Source organism: Montipora capricornis, chromosome 4 (genome assembly GCF_036669925.1).
Source record: "Montipora capricornis isolate CH-2021 chromosome 4, ASM3666992v2, whole genome shotgun sequence".
Lineage (NCBI taxonomy): Eukaryota > Metazoa > Cnidaria > Anthozoa > Scleractinia > Acroporidae > Montipora > Montipora capricornis.
Genome location: NC_090886.1, coordinates 3,476,881 through 3,494,380, shown reverse-complemented (window position 1 = coordinate 3,494,380; position 17,500 = coordinate 3,476,881). Strand labels below are relative to the sequence as shown.

The 17,500-nt window shown below is 39.2% G+C and overlaps 2 protein-coding genes across 3 annotated transcripts in view; both read right to left on the bottom strand.

Moving 5' to 3' along the window:
- LOC138045237 (neurexin-3b-like) overlaps window positions 1-10,153 on the bottom strand; it is a 20,020-nt gene extending 9,867 nt beyond the window's left edge. The window contains exons 1-2 of one of the 2 annotated variants that reach the window (XM_068891664.1): window positions 10,098-10,153; window positions 190-770 (exon numbers count right to left, since the gene is read on the bottom strand). In XM_068891664.1, coding sequence (XP_068747765.1) covers window positions 190-758 — 569 coding nt within the window. In that variant the 5' untranslated portion in view covers window positions 759-770; window positions 10,098-10,153. Of the gene's footprint in view, window positions 1-189; window positions 961-10,097 lie in introns of those variants that run through there. The other variant, XM_068891663.1, reaches the window with a different exon arrangement.
- Window positions 9,732-17,500, bottom strand: part of LOC138045236 (neurexin-3-like) — a 14,059-nt gene continuing 6,290 nt past the window's right edge. The window contains exons 3-5 of the mRNA XM_068891662.1: window positions 16,327-16,876; window positions 15,023-15,252; window positions 9,732-11,213 (exon numbers count right to left, since the gene is read on the bottom strand). Coding sequence (XP_068747763.1) covers window positions 10,951-11,213; window positions 15,023-15,252; window positions 16,327-16,876 — 1,043 coding nt within the window. The 3' untranslated portion in view covers window positions 9,732-10,950. The remainder of the gene's footprint in view (window positions 11,214-15,022; window positions 15,253-16,326; window positions 16,877-17,500) is intronic.

Genomic DNA, 17,500 nt, shown 5'->3' with positions numbered 1-17,500 from the left:
GTTACTCCTTCAGGAGAACATAATAATAATAATAATGATAATGATAATGATGATAATAATAATACTGTAGACTGAAAAGACCGATCAGCAAAATCAAGAGATTTGCTGGTATAAATAAGTAGAATATGTTTTGCAAATATGGCTATTTTTAACCATGGTCATCAAAGAATTATCCATACTATACATTACCTATCTTCGAGGAAGACATCGCTGAATAACTCACGATTCGACCATTGTTGTTTTTCCAGTGGAATTCCCGCTATAAACAAAGGACCATTGAGCAACGGTTCATCATTTTTAGAGAATAAAATGGTGGGACTTGCGTAAGTGTCATCTATGGAAAATAATATTTCTTTCTCAGTTGACTCAATTTTAACTTTATGCCACTTGACATCGGCGAAGTCACGTTTAATTACTCTTTCCTCAGTGTTCTCCATTTTTTTTCCAACTCTTGCACGCAAGCGAGCGTGGCCAGATATGAGAAAAAAATCCATAAATTGATCCTTTTGGCCGTTGTCTTCTTGATAAAAAATCAATGCCTTCTCTCGCGAACTTGTCTGGAAGAAAAACTGAAGCGTGGCATTAGGACGCCAGCTCCATGGCTCATACACGGCGTGTGAAACTGTAGCCGAATTGGGAGACATTCGTCCGGAAAAACGCAATCCGGCGGAGTGGCTGCTTTCGACCAGTGTGTTTTGTCGCAGCAACATGGAAGCCATCAGAAATAATAGTACCATGATTATGTCTGGCATCGTCATAGTTGTCTTGTTCTGCAGCGAAGATCACAGTGAAAGTCAGTCGGCCGCTGCATGCTGCTGGTTTAATAGCAGAGCTTGCATTGCGTTTAAATAACCTGGAAATTTTTAAGTTGATTCGTTCACTGTCGTCATCTCTCAACCACATACCCGCTATCTGCGATTACGACAACCTCATTGGCGAATTGCGCTCCATTCTTATCTCCTAAAATAGTAGATATTTTGGGAAATAGGGAAAACTTAACAAGGGTCCTCCATGGAAGCAAGGAGTCATGAAAATTTGAAAGCATTGACTAGTCATTCTGGCGGAGATTTCACGGTTATACATAAAAGCATACAACGAAAGCCCATTGGTAAAGATTTAAGTGCTTCCACATTACACCCGAAGGCCAAAATTCTGCTTATTTCTTAAAATTATGAGGCGTCAAAAGTGCTGCGTTTTGATGACATCTCACTGAATGCTTTTATGTGCTAATATTCTTCAAATAGCGCTCATTAATGCGATATAAACTGACTGTAGGGAAAAAAGAACTTTCATCCCCTTGATGTAATCCCGAAGATTTTCCTTCGCAGTGGCTCCAAACTTCGGAGCTGGCTTACGGATTCGAAGCCGAAATGTGTGCTTTCACGCGCATTTGTTTGTAAACTCCGATTAATTTGCTCTGTTCATTTAGCGAGTAGCTTCATTAAAAATTCAGGAGTTTCTATATTTATTTTATTCAAGGACGTTTATTTGCAATGCAGAGTTGAAGTATAATTTAGCGCAGTTATGTTCTTTTTCTCATCGGCTCGTGTCTGCTCCTCCGTGCTTTCCAAAGCTCTTACGGCAAAACTGCGGCGTGGCTAAAAAGGGAAGCGGGAAACGAAATACATTAAATAATAATTTCTTATCGCTTAGTCTTCTGGTTTTCTATTCAGCGATTTTGTGAAAATAAACATTAATTTCACGATCGTGGTCAAACGTAATTTGTCGGTATACTGGATCGTTTGAGTTTACCTGCGTTGTTCTGGGTTAAAAATTTCTCTCCAGGAAACGGCATAGTAAGTATTTATTCTCCTTCGATTCTCCAGGATTTAAAACGTATCATTCTTCCATTTGGTTTATAACTCAGTCTTGCTCAGTATAAATGCGTCCATTATAAATTAAAACAATCGCAAGTTTATATAACAACAAAACAGCGATAGAGCGACGCGGGATCACAGCGATGAAATAAAAAATTCAAAGAAGCGGTCATAGTCGAAACTCAATTCTTTCAGTGCGCATTGTTTGTTTAGTTCCATGAATTTCTCATTACTCTACTTCTTGAGTTTTAGAACACTTAACGGTTGAGTTTTCTGTTACTTCCCTTCAATTCTTCCCTGTCAATTCTTTTTTGGCAATGAAGTGCAGGCGAAACAAAATGTGACCAAAATGGCACGTAACAAAAGTGGAACGTGATTCCGTGGTATTTTTCAATCTAAATTGCCGTCATAAATTAACCAATGAATCTCGGATGAGCTTAATAGTCCCACAAAATCAACTATTTTCCACTATTTTCCCTTATTTCAGCAAAACTTAGGGAGATATACACTGATTTAAAGAAGAAGCGAAAATCGGCGAAGGCAATTTCGAACTCATTCATCCCTCAGGCAGAATACAAATAAAAACAAGCATTTTCTTTTTACCTTTATTTGTACGTGTTTTAAATTCTTCTTTGGGATTAAAACCCCCTACGTTAAACAGGAAAAAAATCTTTCTTATCAAACAAGAATTATCCGCGACGAGATACTGAATAAACCAAAAGTTGAGGACTTCACACACGTCTGGTTATTTAAGAGGTCTTCTCGAGCTCACTGGAGAAATGCATTTTATTTACGACAGATTCTATTATAAATGACTCTATGATCTTTGTAGTTTTAAGTATGTCACGGTCTCTTTTGTCAATTCTTTTTTGCATACTTTGTTTCTGATGAACAGTTGTAAAATTCATATTTCTGATAAAAATCATCATTTTTCTCCTCAAGGGATCTTATTTCTAACGTCACCTGCCCTTCGCTTTGTTTATAGATCTCAAGTATTTGCGGTAATACTCTTGGCTATTTCGCAGTTTAGTTTTAATCTTAACCGATTGTTTCCTCGATTTTAGTGTGAAAGGCATCCACGCGTTTTTTTCTATTGAAAAGCACACTGGGTGTGCAAGCATGTTTTAGACGACCTACTCACAACAAATAGAGCAGTTTTCAATTGAATGTCGAAAGTAATTAGCGAATTGCTTTGGTTTTGCATACTTCACTCAGTGATTGGTTGAAAGTTCTCGGGCCACTTTCAACCAATCAGAAGTGAAACCAAAACCAATCCTTGCTCGCGCGTGCACTTTTTCCCGCGCTTTGTGTCGGCTACGTGTAATTACTTCGAGTTTTGATTGGTTTACTGGATTGTCTCTGTTTTTTTTGATTGGCCGAAGTGATTACTTTGGTTTTGGTTTTACGACACTCGATTGAAACTCGCTCTCTGAAACAGGTTGAACTAAAACGAGTTTTTCAAACCAACTTTGTTTACTGTTTGTTGGAAAATTCCGAGTGGAGTGACCATTGCTTAATCAGTAATCGGTTTTCCAAATACACCAATCAACCGGACGAAATTTTGTATACCATTAAAATGTTGCGTTTCCAAATGGGCAATTTTCACGATGGCGTCATTTGACTACAACTACCACAATTCAGTTTGTTTTTCTTTTCATATTTAAATTTTGTATTCCCAGTGGGGTAAAAATAACAATAGCTCTAATTAACATGACACAAGCGAAACCTGAAGGATTCTGGTACTTGTAGTCACATGGCGTCATCATGCAAATGTCCTATTGTGAAGGCAACCCTCAAAGGGCCGGGAACCAGGAGATAATGGCAAATGGAAAATTTTCGGTCGGAATTTCTGGAGAAAGTTTGTTATAATACACCCTTCACCGGGTATATATTTTCTGGAAATCTTGGCAAAGTGACGTCGTGGTATACACGCCGAGTTTAAGGTGGTTTGTACACTGCGCTTGTGCAACGATTAACAGGTCGATGCACTCCATACGCGACCAACTAACAAAGAATAACAAACCAACATACGTAACTTGTTGAACATTGTACTTTCGGTAGGCTTACGAAGGCATCAGGAAAGTTGAAATTTTTTTTTCCAGATAGTTTTCTGAAGATTTTTTTTTCAGCTTGTTTAAAGGGAACCTCCACTAAAACAACAAAATAACTTTAACCACAGAACATAATGTTAACAATTAAAATTGTTCAAACTTTTTCCAATGAAAGCATTTGTATCCGAAAAAAATGAATTTCAAAAAGACTTGTTTTGGCTGATTTCCCGGGCGCCGCCATCTTGAATAATTGTGACGTGTCGTGGTTGCTCTATTGTTCTGATACAAAGAGCGTTTGTTCTGGAACAGTAGAGCAACCACGACAAGTCACAATTATTCAAGATGGCGCTTCCCGGGAAATTTGAAAGCCAAAACAAGCGTTTTTGAAATTCATTTTTTCTCGAATATACTCCCTGACGCTTTAAGGTGCCCTTAAATAGCTTGCGTACAACGAAGAAAGAGTTTCTTTATGGTTTCACGTGCGACGTTGCAAAGTTTGAAACGGAAGACCTTAGACAGCAATGACCAGAACCAGGTTGCTGACCAGTGGTTTTCGTTAAAGCAATGGTTTGCTGGGGGTGCTTAGTCTCGCGGGTTCAGAAAACCTGGTTGTGGTCATTGTTATTGAAGGTTTTTCGTTTGAAACCTGCTTCGTTGCGTGCGCACGTAGTGTGCCCAGGCCCAAGTCCGGTGCACGCGGACAACCGACTCGGCTTGAGTCGACCGAATCGACACCGTTGCCGTCACGGTTGGTGAGCAGCCAGACGTAATTAACTGGGAGTCGGTTTTGATGACAAAGTCAGACCAGAGTATAGAGCGTTTTCACATGACGTCACGGCGGCCATCTTGGTGTCCCAAAACAAAGAAAATGGTGGCCATGATGGTGTACCAAACTAATCTTCCGGGAATGGTACTCTATTTATATGCAAATACTTTCATTTGTTTCAGTAATCCAATATGGCTGCTGGTCAAAAGAGTGAAAACGCTCCATTCGGAGGAAGATCCTCGAGTACGGTTGAGATCGACTGACACTCGGCCTACATACTATTGCATAGGTGTAAGGCGCGGATGATAATCACTACGCTATTCTGACTTCCACTACTAAGGCGTACGGCATAGGGTTTGGTGGTAAACATGTTTTACCCTCGTCAATCACTTAAAGATTCAAACTGGTTTGCGGAATACATTGTTTTAGAACTTTAAAAGGTAACTATTCCATAGTAATTTTGGGTAATAGGGAATACGCATGGCAAACTATTTCTTTCACGATGGAATAGCCCACTTTCGATATATTAAAATTCAGTCCCAAACAAAAGGGATTATCTCTGGGGAAGAAACTTATACAAATCCTTCTATTTATTCCCCAGAGCCTCGAGATGATGCCTTTTGTTTGTGAGTGAATTTTAATAAAACAAAAGTGGGCTATGAGGTTTGCATCTACCACATGGATGATACGGGGCAATACAGACATTGTCAATATTTACATTGCTCGAAGAGAATATGTGCTACGAGGGAATCCCTACGGAAGCATGTAGGTGACATCCGACTTGTTGAAAATCCGACCACCGACTTGTCACCATCACAACTCGCAACCTTCAAGCTTCCGTAGAATTCAGCTGACGCGGGAAAGGGATCCGTCACAGATGGTCAAGGGGCCGAAATTTCTCTCTCTCACTGCCTTGTCGGGGCACAAGCTATTTGAAAGTAGAAAGAAGGTTCTAGACAGGGCTATTCAAGTGGCCCAGTGTTTAAAGATACCACTACTGTTCCTAATCTTTATTCTTTTTTTCTGCGCATGAGCGAGTGCGTTGTCCTTGAATACTCAGCATGCTGAAGACAGTCTTAGGTAAGTTTCAGATCATGACATTTGAGTTGAGTGAAAGCAAAGTTCTGAAAGAAAGACGTCAGACTTGGCCTCGTTTGGAAAGGGAGGCAATCAAACAGTCTGAAGCATGTTGTCGTCTGCTACTTGAATATAAATGTTTGCAAACTTTACTTGGAAATGATTAAACACTTAAATAAGACCAACGCGCTTTAAAAATGTAGCAATGGAAATATAGTAGATTAATTTAACTGGCCATATTTACTGATCTGGTCATGCATAACATCTGTCCCTAGGGTATCGCTTTTGATTAACGGATTATTACGACCTCTATACACCCTTTTAACAAGTCTAATAAATGCCCTTTTCCGCTAATGACGTCAAACTCATGCTTTTAAAATTTATTCAGAAATGTACAAAGGCTTCAAACAAGAAAAGAAATCGGAAAAGTTTTAGGCCTTTGTACATTTCTAAATAAAATTTGAAAGCAAGAGTTCGACGTCATTAGCGGAAAACGGCACATATTAGACTTATTAAAAGGGTGTATAAGCTTGAGACTATAATAAACTCATTATCGAGTAATAGGCTAGTTTCGAGGTTCAGCGCATTAATTAGCATTTTGTATTGTTCAGAACAAAGGAAAATGCAAATTATTCTGCTGAACCTCGACTCTGTTCTTTTGATGCTGCACAATTCGAAACTAGCCTATTAACGTAACTATGTATTAACTAAGCCACTGAATAGGAGAGTCAAGAGAGATTTTTTGGCCAATCACCAACCATTCAAAGTCAAACCCAGGCAACAGCGTTATTTTCAAAAGCACTTATCCCCTGTTTTAAAGCGCAAAAATTAAATTTCTTATATGAACGAAAAGAATCACAAGAAGCACAAGACATCGCTGAAAGACAAGATGTCCGCCTCATCATTCACTTTAAACTATTATAGCTGACACTACAGCTGCCCGCGCTGTTAAGTATAGTTGTACGCAGAATTCAATGTGTCCAGGGCCCAAGTAGAGGCGGAAGCTTACAAACGAAGCAGTTGATGTTGAAGCGGGGAGAGAACAAATCTGCTGGGTTTTCAACAGTTTTGTGAAGTAGCGGACATATTTTTGAAAGCACACTCAGAAACGCTGTTTCCAGTGTTTCTGGAACCCAAGAATCAGTTTCCCAAGCAAGGCTGGAGTTCACTCAAATTTTCTTTAAAAAGTAAGTTTAAAAAATTGTAATAAAAAAGTAGGCGGTTTGATCATGGCGGACACGATGGTGTACCAGTCGAAACAGAAACTAAAGGAAACGCAAGGTCAATTTTTACCTCAATGGGGCCATTGTTATTTAAATACCTAACATGCTGCAATGGATGATGAAGTTTTTTAGTCTTGAGTTACGTGAATAACCACTGTTATATAGCGCTCTCACTGGTTACTTCGATGTCACATGACATCTAACAATAAAACTGTTTCCCGCCAAAAGTCTCTGAGCGGGCAACAGTGCAAAATCTATGACGTCAGAGGGTAACAGTGCACTGTTACCCGCGACTGTTGACCTACGACCGCCGTTGCTGTTGACGTTGAACGTTTTTTTTTGTGCTATGTAACAAATCACTTAATGACTGGTCCCTCGGGAAATAGTTTATTTTGTTTCCCTCGAATTTCAATGTTTCCCTCGGCTGCACCTCGGGGAAATATTAGGGCGCTTAAGCACGCGCGTTTTTGAGACGCGGACGGCGACCGGAAGTGAGTAGTTTTCCCTGTTAACTTGTCTTCACACAACCACATTTACATTGCTAAGTATCGTTTCTCTATTAGAGATGATTAGTATAAAAATCTGTGAGACACCACTGCCCGGGCACCAATCTCGTACCCAGAGTCTTCGGGCTTTTTGGCCAGCGGGTGAGCGCCAGGAGAGACTCTGGGATAATCGACTTGAACTATCTTTTTGATTGGCCGCTTGCGAAACAATGGCAGTCCGACAGGAAGTCGGTAAGTAATTCGGAAGCCCCAGAATTTGGAGGGAGATTCAAAATCTAAAACTAGTTTCAGTGCTGTTTTTTTTTTCTACCTCAGAAATATATAAATCACAAAAATAATAAAATGACGAGGTTTGAATTATGTCATATACCTCACGGGAATTTTCCCACGCTGCTAAAAAGTGATTACTGTTGCTGTTGCAAAATTACCGTGGGAAAACATTACATCAGTCTCTTTGAGGAGAAATCCGTGGAATAAGGTCTTGTCGAAGCCATTCAGATACGGAAACATCAAATTGTAGTAGAAGAGGACAATTGTGTCGTTTCCACAAAAAAATTGTCGATCGTGTTGCTTGCACGATGGCATTCTGAACGATGGAATGTACGCTGAAACACTAAAAATACACTTAACCGAAAGCGTCAGAGGTTTCATCTTCACTTGCTCTTACAGCAAGCCAATGATCATTTCTCCAGGCCCCGGTTGTTCGAAAGCCGATTAACTCTAATCCCAGATTAAAAATTTACCAAATGCTGTTCAACGCTGATATTTGACAAAACTTTACATTAGAGGAAGTCAATCTTGAAAAGCAAAATTAAGCAAAAGGAACTTTCACCAAACAGTGGAAAACATGAAACAAAAGTTTACGCTAATCCAGGGTTAAGTTAATCGGCTTTCGAACAACCGGGCCCACTTTCTTTGTAAGGCTAAAATTCCTGCTTCTCCAACACTTTCAACCCGCCATTTCTACTGTTTACGGTTTTCTCTATTCTGTTTCCGTTTAAACTCAAGCATACGTAATAAGACCGGAACCCACGTTTTCTGGGAAAATGGAGTCGATTATCCCAGAGTCTCTCCGGGCGTTCACCCGCTGGCCAAAAATCCCGAGGACTCTGGGTACGAGATTGCCCGGGCACGCGAAATGTTCTCTTCCGGTTGCCGTCCGCGTCTCAAAAACGCGCGTGCTTAAGCTCCTATTGAGATTCTCGGGAAACAAAATGAACTGTTTCCCTCGGGACCAGTCATTAAGTGTTTAATGTTGCACGGTTTGATGTCAATGCTTTATTTAGATGCCCTTGATCTGGATTATATAATCGCAGTAATAGGATTAAATGCTCAAATGAATAATAAGGAACAGGAAGTGTTAAAATCTGAACGGATGAGGAACTGAAATGGTGTTACAGTATTGTTAAAAATGATAGGTACATGAAGTGAAAGATTTGTGTAGGAAACTCTTCTTGTAACAAAATTAGAATTGAGAGTATCCCCAACAATGCAGTTACCCATGACATTGTTTTGCATGTTTAAGAGTTTCTTATGTTGAGATAATGTATTCGAAAGTTGTGTGTGGCTGCGCAATGTTCATCAATTTACCGAAATGAAACCGTCCGTTCGCAACTCTTTTAATAATCAAAGTAAAGGATTTTCCTTGTGGTGATAAGATAATTTACGCACTTTCCGGCTCCTTTGTGAGAAAATAGACTTGAGTTAAGAAGATGCTCCAACGCTCGATTGCGCGGCATGTGTTGTGTGACGCACCGTGACATATGACGAGGGTACTAGAACTCGTTAGTATTTAAGTATTTTGCAATTATTCCATCTTGTACTCGCTCAACAATTCGGGGAAAATTTAATCGATTACGTGGATCCCGCTCACACAAAAATGAAGTTCAAACGACTTAAGAAGCACTATACCGACACACAAATGGCAAGATGTTTTTCCACAATTATGTTCACGTGATCTCTTGTTCTTCGGTCATTCTCTTCTAAGTCATCATTACCCAAGACTTACTTGCGGGCATTTGGTGTGAATACGTCATCATGTCCCGATTATTCCGTTGGCGCTTGCAGCTTTCAAGTCGAGATTTTTCCTGGTCATACACGCTACATATGTAATACTATATCATTGTAACTCTATGCACGCGCAAGCTACAACTAGAAACAAAACTCGCTTATAGACGGATCGCTAATTATCTGAATAGCTATTGTAGTCATGGGCCCATGATCGCTTATTAGTCTGCTTGGTTTGGTGGCTTAGCTTATTGGTTATGCATAATGCTCATTGTATATTTTAACTCATAAGTAGTTTTATTTTCACTTTACACAAGCCTGAAGATGGCTGCAAAGTCGAAAATATTAGCTAAGAATATAGTGAAGAAATTAGCCATCATGTTGGCTCCTTTTGACCATATGTTGTAAAAATGATCAAGATTGTTTGAAAATGTTGATACTGAGACTATGCTTTTGCTTTCTGAGGTCGCGTCTATAGCAGTTTGTGGCCGAGTCTGTCGCCCCTGTTTCTGATTTCATTTGTCTGACAAATCGTAATCCAAGTGGATGATTTGTGCCTAAAAAATCGTTTTCTTACCAAGGCAATATGATACCATGATCTTTGATTTCAAAGTAAAAGGAATTGCTGTAAATATTCGAAAATTACTCACGTTCAATCGCTATGCGGAACTCCTTGTGACTTTCTGCCTCATGACTCAAGTTACCCAGAACACCTCGCGAACTCGGTGAACAATACTGATACCACCTTACGCGCCCCGTTAAGCAATACCGAAGCCGCCTTGGGCGCTCGGTTGAGCAAATCGAGATTGCTTCCCCCTTTTCAATATCTACCAATTTACGTATTAAGTTACATATTTTCCCCTTTTAGGTGGGGGCTTCTAGTTTGCCTCCTCGGCTTTTGGCCTCTGGGCAAAATCCCTGCTGGGGCAATTACTATATCACTGTGACAATGATGCCTTTTCGGGATCTTGCCTCTAGGCAAAATCCCTGCGGGAGTAAAAATGAGATCTTATCGTTAAATGAAGCTGCTCTTTTAAAAAAATTCATTGATAAAGGCGGCAGCCAATAGAAACGCAGCAACCTTATCCATTCAGATATTCCATCCTCTTATTTAACACCTATCGTCAACTAAAAATCGTTCTAATTTCTTTTAACCAATTTCCTTACTCAAGCCCTTCATTTCCTCATCCTAGATGCAGAATGCCGCATGATAGAAATCACGAGAACTACAAGACATCACAAGATTTCCGCATCAGCATTCACTCTAAAAACTGAGATAATATCGTCTTTTGAAATTACCCTCTTAAAATTCACTAAATCCCAGTGTTCAGGTCACATGCATAGCCTTGTCAATCCTATCCATAGAGCCGACGATTTCCCACTCGTACTTATTTAACGCGTATCGTCAACTAATCTCTCTTAATTAATCAATTTCCTTACTCAAGCCTTTCATTTCCACATCCCAGATGCAGAATGCTGCGTGTCTTATTTTACTGAGGGCGGTTAATTAAGGACACAACTAGTACTGACAAAATTAGCCATCAAGATAAGTAAGCACCATTTTGGACCGAGGGCGAGAAAAGACACGGAGGAATTACGAGGATCTTTCTTTTCCCTTGCTGTCGATGAATCACTATTTACGTCTTCTTCGTTATTGTTAAGGTTGTTGTTGTTGTTGTTGTTGTTTTCACTCTCAGAGTCCCGTTGAAAGTTTGGTGTTCTTGTTGCCAATGAGCTGCTTTCATTGGCAGCTGTCGGTGAACTGCCTGAGGATAAAAAAGGGCATAATTTGATAAAGCGTCCTTGTTTACAAACCGAATACAATGGGTTCAGAAGCTAGTGATAATATAAAACCAATAACTCCAGAGCCTCAGTTACTTTGGTTTGTCAAACGATACATTTCGACAATGACGTCACGGAGGCCATCTTGGTGTATCTAAACAAACAAGTCAGAGACAATGAGTTTCACATGGAGTCAAAAATCCCCCAGAATATTTTGCCGGCTGGATTACTGGCTGATTTCGAACAACTTAAATGATTTAGTACGATCAACTGATATAATTCCGGCAATAAGAACAGACCACGATGCAATTTTCTTAGAAATTGGAAAACTTCAAAACGAGATCAAAGGGCCGGGTCATTGGAAGATGAATTGTTCTTTGTTGGCCGATGAAGAATACATAGATAGTATCACTGAAATGATCCCAAGGGCCCGTTTACATGGAAAGAGGATGATCCTAGCGCTGGGATCATCCTAGCACTAGGATCATCCGAGCGCGGTATGTTTTCAGCTTTCAGTTTACATGTGAAGGGTTGTATTTGGCCCCAGTGCTAGGATCATCCTACCGCTAGGATCATCCTATCTGAGAGGAGGGAAGATCCTAGCACCATGTAAACTGCCTTCGTTCGGAAGTTCCTGGTACTAGGGACAAAAAAACAAACATGGCGGCGGCCGGGTGTTCACGGTATTCAGCTACCAAAGGTCGACAATTTCGTCTGGCGTTGCCACAGGACGATTCTAATGATTCTGATGACCGCCGACAATATTCAGGACCAGTTTTGTTTCACCACCCAAGCGAGAGACACAGTGGAAAGTAACGAGCAATCGATCGACAGCAATGTCGAAAACGCTGCGAGTCGAAGGCATGCGAATTTATCCGAATACATCCGAATACATCCGAATTACGTGTTTGTTGTTCTCGCCCGCCATCTTGCTTTCATTCTCCACTTCCACCTAGACAGAAATTTCTGCATGTAAACCAAACGAAAAGTTGTTTCGCATTCTAGGATCTTCCTAGCGCTAGGATCTTCCTACATCCATGTAAACAGCCCCCAATATGGACGGCGGAAGGACGGAAAGATCTGTCAGATGATCGCAGCGTTTGGGAGTGGATTAAATTTAACATAAGGGCTCATGCCATTTGTCATTCTAAAAGAAAAGCGAAGCAAAGTGTTACCCACACCTAAGGAAGAGGTTAAACAATTGAATCAAATGATATTCAAATTCCTATGGAACGGCACAGATAAGGTAACTCGAGTGTCAACAATAAATGAATATTCGGAGGGTGGTCTAAAAATGATTGATCTAGAGTGCATGGTGAAGTCTTTAAGGTTAGCATGGCTAGGAAGGATTTTTAATAATAATGATGGAATATGGAAGAGATATCTGGGACACAAATTACAACCCTTCGGTGGTTTGTTCTTCATGAATTGTAACTATGATATCAAAGATTATATAATTTCTTCCCAATTTTACCATGAACTTTTGTCATGGTGGTCAGAATTTCGCGAAACGTTCGCTTCAGAAAAAGATTGGGAAAATATTATTTGGAATAACAGAGAAATACGTATAGATAAAAAACCAGTTTTTTACAAAAATTACTTTGATTGTAGAATTGTTTACACACATAACCTTCTACTGGACCTTGACAACAGACAATCTTACAGCATATTCTCAAAAACTATAAAGAAAACTAACTTTCTGCAGTGGGCCGGCCTTCGTCATTCTATACCACCCCATTTAAAAGGCACCAATAAGTCTCCGTCTATAACAGCCCTCACATTTGTGACGGAATACAACGTCTTTGACGTATTGGAAAAGAAATCAAAAGATTATTATTCACTTCTTGTCGGAAAGAAAGCGCAGCCACCCTATATAGTCCATACACTGCAAAGAAATTTTAATTTTTCTTCTGATCAAATAAAACACTTTTTTATTTTACCTCACCGTGTTGCCCTCGAATCATACGTCAAGGCCTTTCAATACAAAGTTCTTACCTCTATACTCTACACTAACACAAAATTGCACAAAATCGGTTTTAGACCGAATGATCTGTGCAGTTTTTGTAAGGTTCAGTCAGAAACTTTAAGCCACTTTTTTTATTACTGTTCACATTCCAGACATTTCTGGACTGATTTTGAGTCTTACTGGCTTTTTTTATCCAATCAACGGGTACACCTCTCTTTGGAAAATGTTTTATATGGAATAATATCGCAACAATGCCCTTTACTTAATTTACTCAATTATTTTGTTATCGTTGGGAAATTGTTTTTGTGGGACTGCAGAAGAAGCCAAATTAATCCAGAAATTACTGGGTTTAAGAACAAAATTGTTCTCAAGTGCGAAATAGAAAGGAAAATTAAAAACACGAAAGACTATTTTAAAAAGAAATGGGTGCTCATACCAACTCGATAAGCCTACTCGCCTGTTGTTTTACTGTTTGTTGTTGCTGTTGTTGTTGTGTCTGTTTGTCTCTCTCTTTCTAGTTATTTATAATGTAAGGCGTTTTATCCTAACATAAAAATCCACCCTTGGAGGTCAACCACGATTTAGGAGTATGTGGGAAAGATACTGCAGAGCGTCAATTGCATTGTATATATGGTGGACGCTGCTGATCATGATAAACTAGAAGCTTCAAGAAACGAGCTCCATGGACTGTTAGAGAAACCTCAGTTAGCTGGCATTCCAGTATTAGCTCTTGGAAACAAGAAGGATCTGCCAAACGCATTAGATGAAAAAGAACTAGTGGAGAGATTGAATCTGTAATTTATAATTTATTTAAAATAAAAAATAAATAAATAAAAAGTCTTATCAAGTCTTTGATAACTTTAAATAAAGCCACTCTATTTTAGTGGACTTATTCTAGTCACGGCCAATTGAATCATTATCAGTATATGGGTGGCTAACCTCTGAGGCAGTGCCGACCATATTCGTGCCCTGGAACATGACACTTATTGGCTTTTTTACAGAAATGGACGGTTTCAATTGCTTCCGGCTTGCATCTGATAACTAGTTGGAAAGTTTCAAGATTTCAAGCTTTATTTATTTACAGCAAACAGTTTAAGTTATTACTAGGTTGGTTTGCAAATAGCGAAAGGCTAACCGTGGCAAGCCGTCTGGCTTGCCACGATTAGCCTTTAGACGATTTTTTTTAAAGGGAATAAATGATTATTAAATAAAACAACAACAACAACAACTACAACAACATGTAAACATTACTCTTCGTGCTTTCAAATATTTAGGAAGTAGAGGGATTTAGGAGAAAAGGAGAAGAAAGCATTCTAGGTAAAAGAATAATATGTAAAGAGAAAAACTACAGACAACTTAACTTCAGTTGGAAATTTAATTTTTCATCTTCTTAATTAAGGTATCTTTGTCGGCATAGGAGTTTTCAGTTTCTAGAATTTCAATTAGTTTTGTTCTAATAGTTTTTTAAAAACAATTTCTGGATGCGTTTTTGAGACTAGTTGGTTTCCCATTCCAGATTTTAACACCAACACGTGAAAAGGCCTTACTTTGAACGTTAAGAGCGGATTGTTTGGTAAAAAAATGCTCAGATGTCGATGAGCGTGTGCTGTAAGAATGAACACTAGTAATTTTAGAAAACAAATTCGAAATTTTAATAGGTGCAAAATTAGTGTTGATGTCATACATCATAATATTAGCGGACTTCTCCGCTTTGATCATGACAAACTGAAGTCGCGCCCAACTCATAAAAAAGCCAGAGAAAATGAAAACGACGTTTTCAACCGCTGGCATTTAGTGGATGACATGCGATGCGGATCGATGACCTACCTGATTGCTCGCAATATTGACCATAGTACCCAGTCCTGTAACAATTGCACTCGGTGTTGATTACCAAATCTACGCATCGTCCGCCATTTTGGCACTTGAAAAGATTGCCAGAGCACGCCTCACCACTGCAGTTCCCTTGTACACCATGTGACTTGACTAAATTAGCATTTGCCAAAAGTCTGCCTCTGGCGCTGCTGTATCGCACGAGTGCAACACAGCCATGAAACCACCTGCCGTGGAAAAAGACATGAATTAGGAGAAGAGCGGTTTTGAATTGAGCTTGTTTAAAGTGATTTCGAAATTGCTTTGTTTTTGCTTCACTGTGCTTAGTGATTTGATCAGGATTTCGCGCCAAACTCTCGTAGGCAAAACCGATTGTGATTTGCTCACACGTGTTTTCCCGCGTTTTGCATCGGGTCCCTATATTTGCCTTGTGGCATAATGATTGGCTCATTTGTCCTCTGTACGTAATTGGCCATATAAATTCCGTTTTCACAGCGCACCATCAAAAACCAAAGGAATAATTTATACTTTGATTTTCTTCGTCCACAAGCCGTAGTCTTTTAGTTACTAAGACATTCGGCACCAAGGCTTCATAATTCATAAGCAAACTGATAAATTTATTAAAAGATTATCGTATTTTAGAAAAGGTAATAGCATTAATTATAAAACGGGAAGTGGTGTTGGCAATGAAAAACTGACATTAAAGAAAACAAAATGGTATTTAGAACGGATTTCCGCGTCTTGAAAATCTTAACTGAGAAAGAACTTGTTTCTGGGAATATTGAACTAGCGATTCATTCAAAGCCTTTTACACTAGTATGTCAGCTGTGTTATTTTCCTTCGCTTTTAAAATTTCATCTGTACCTTACCAAAATGCATCATACCGCACTGAAGGAAGGCAGTGCTCCGGCCTGGATCTTCCTTTTCATTTTTTTCCTGTTATTTAGAATGTACTTCGCAATATTTTTCTGCGGTGTGTGGCTTAAATTTTTCATGCCTGCCTTTAGACTCCTGCGAATCTGTGATCATTTATTAAGGTAAATTTCGCTGCGAGTTTGTTAATGATTTAAACCCAATTGTTTATTTTTTTGGCAAAACAAAATTTCGCTGCCAAATGTCAAGTTCGTTCTTGTCAAATAGTTCTTAAATGCTATTTTATGTATCCGGGCCCAGTTGTTCAAACGCTGCCGTAGAGCTATCCACTGGATAACTCAATTGGTTTTGCTAGTGTTTATTCGCTGGATAGTGATTTATCTGGTGGATAGCGTTATCCATCGTTTGAACAACTGGGGCCAGGTCACCTGTTGTCGTCAACAATTTTGCTGAGTAACCCAATCTTAGACCATTTTCGATGTGTAGTATCTCCCTTGGAATCCAGAAATGGAATTCCTCCAATGAAAAGGGGTCTTTTTGCTTTGCCTCTTAGACCAGCAAGCCTTGGAACCTCTTCACAGCTAATCAGTGGAGCCGAAACGTTATCTACGCTCAAAACGAGCTCAGAACGGTGTCTTGAAATAGCGAACTTGTGCCATAGTCCATCTGTGAAGTTGTTCTTTAAAATGACTTGTTCATATGAGCATTTGTTGGCACTGAGCTGCAGTTCAATATTACCATTTGACAATAACGAAACTTCAATGAAATCGTCTTTGGAATCTCGATCATAGTTCTGTTGTTCCATCGCGTCCTGGTAAACCAACAACGCGGGTTTCGTCGAGGCTGTTTTGAAGTAAAACTGTAGCTCGCTGTTTTCAGCCATTGGCCAGCCGTTAAATTCTGCGTAAGAGCCTTGTAGTGAATCCGAACTGAACCTTCCACTGAATCGTAAGCCTTTTATGGAATCCTGCACAATTGCTAGCCATAAGCAAATAGACACAATTAAAATCTTTGCCATGTCAACAGATATATACCAAGTGGAGATTCTCGACAAAATCTTGTCTATAGATATTTAAGCTTGAATTACAAAAAAAACTTTCCTTATTTCAGACTGGGTAAAGAATAACACTCTCACTGACTGTGAACCCTTCCTGTGGCTAACCAAGCGCAAAAAACAGAAACCTGCGAGTTTATTCAAGATCTAGATGAAACCACACAGACAATGATTTTTATTTGTTAACGGTGAATAGTACGTGATCGTGTTAGATTTTTATCTCACAGAAAATAGCCGCACCCACATGTAAATTAACTTGAGGTCAATTTTGTATGCACAATGAGCAAAAAATAATAATAATAATAACTTTGAGCAAAAAAAATTAGCTTTGAGCAACAAAAAAATATAAAGACTTTGTTACGAAGCAAAGACAAAAAAGACGTGTTCCAGTTAAAGGTAAACTTCATTTTCAAGAAGTAATAGAGATTTCTCTTAACCCTTAAAAATTCGAAGTACAATAATTATTAGTTTATCTATGACAACTTTTCAAGGCAAATGAATTCCCAAAACTTCAGAATATGAATGGTGCTAAAAAATACCGTGAAATA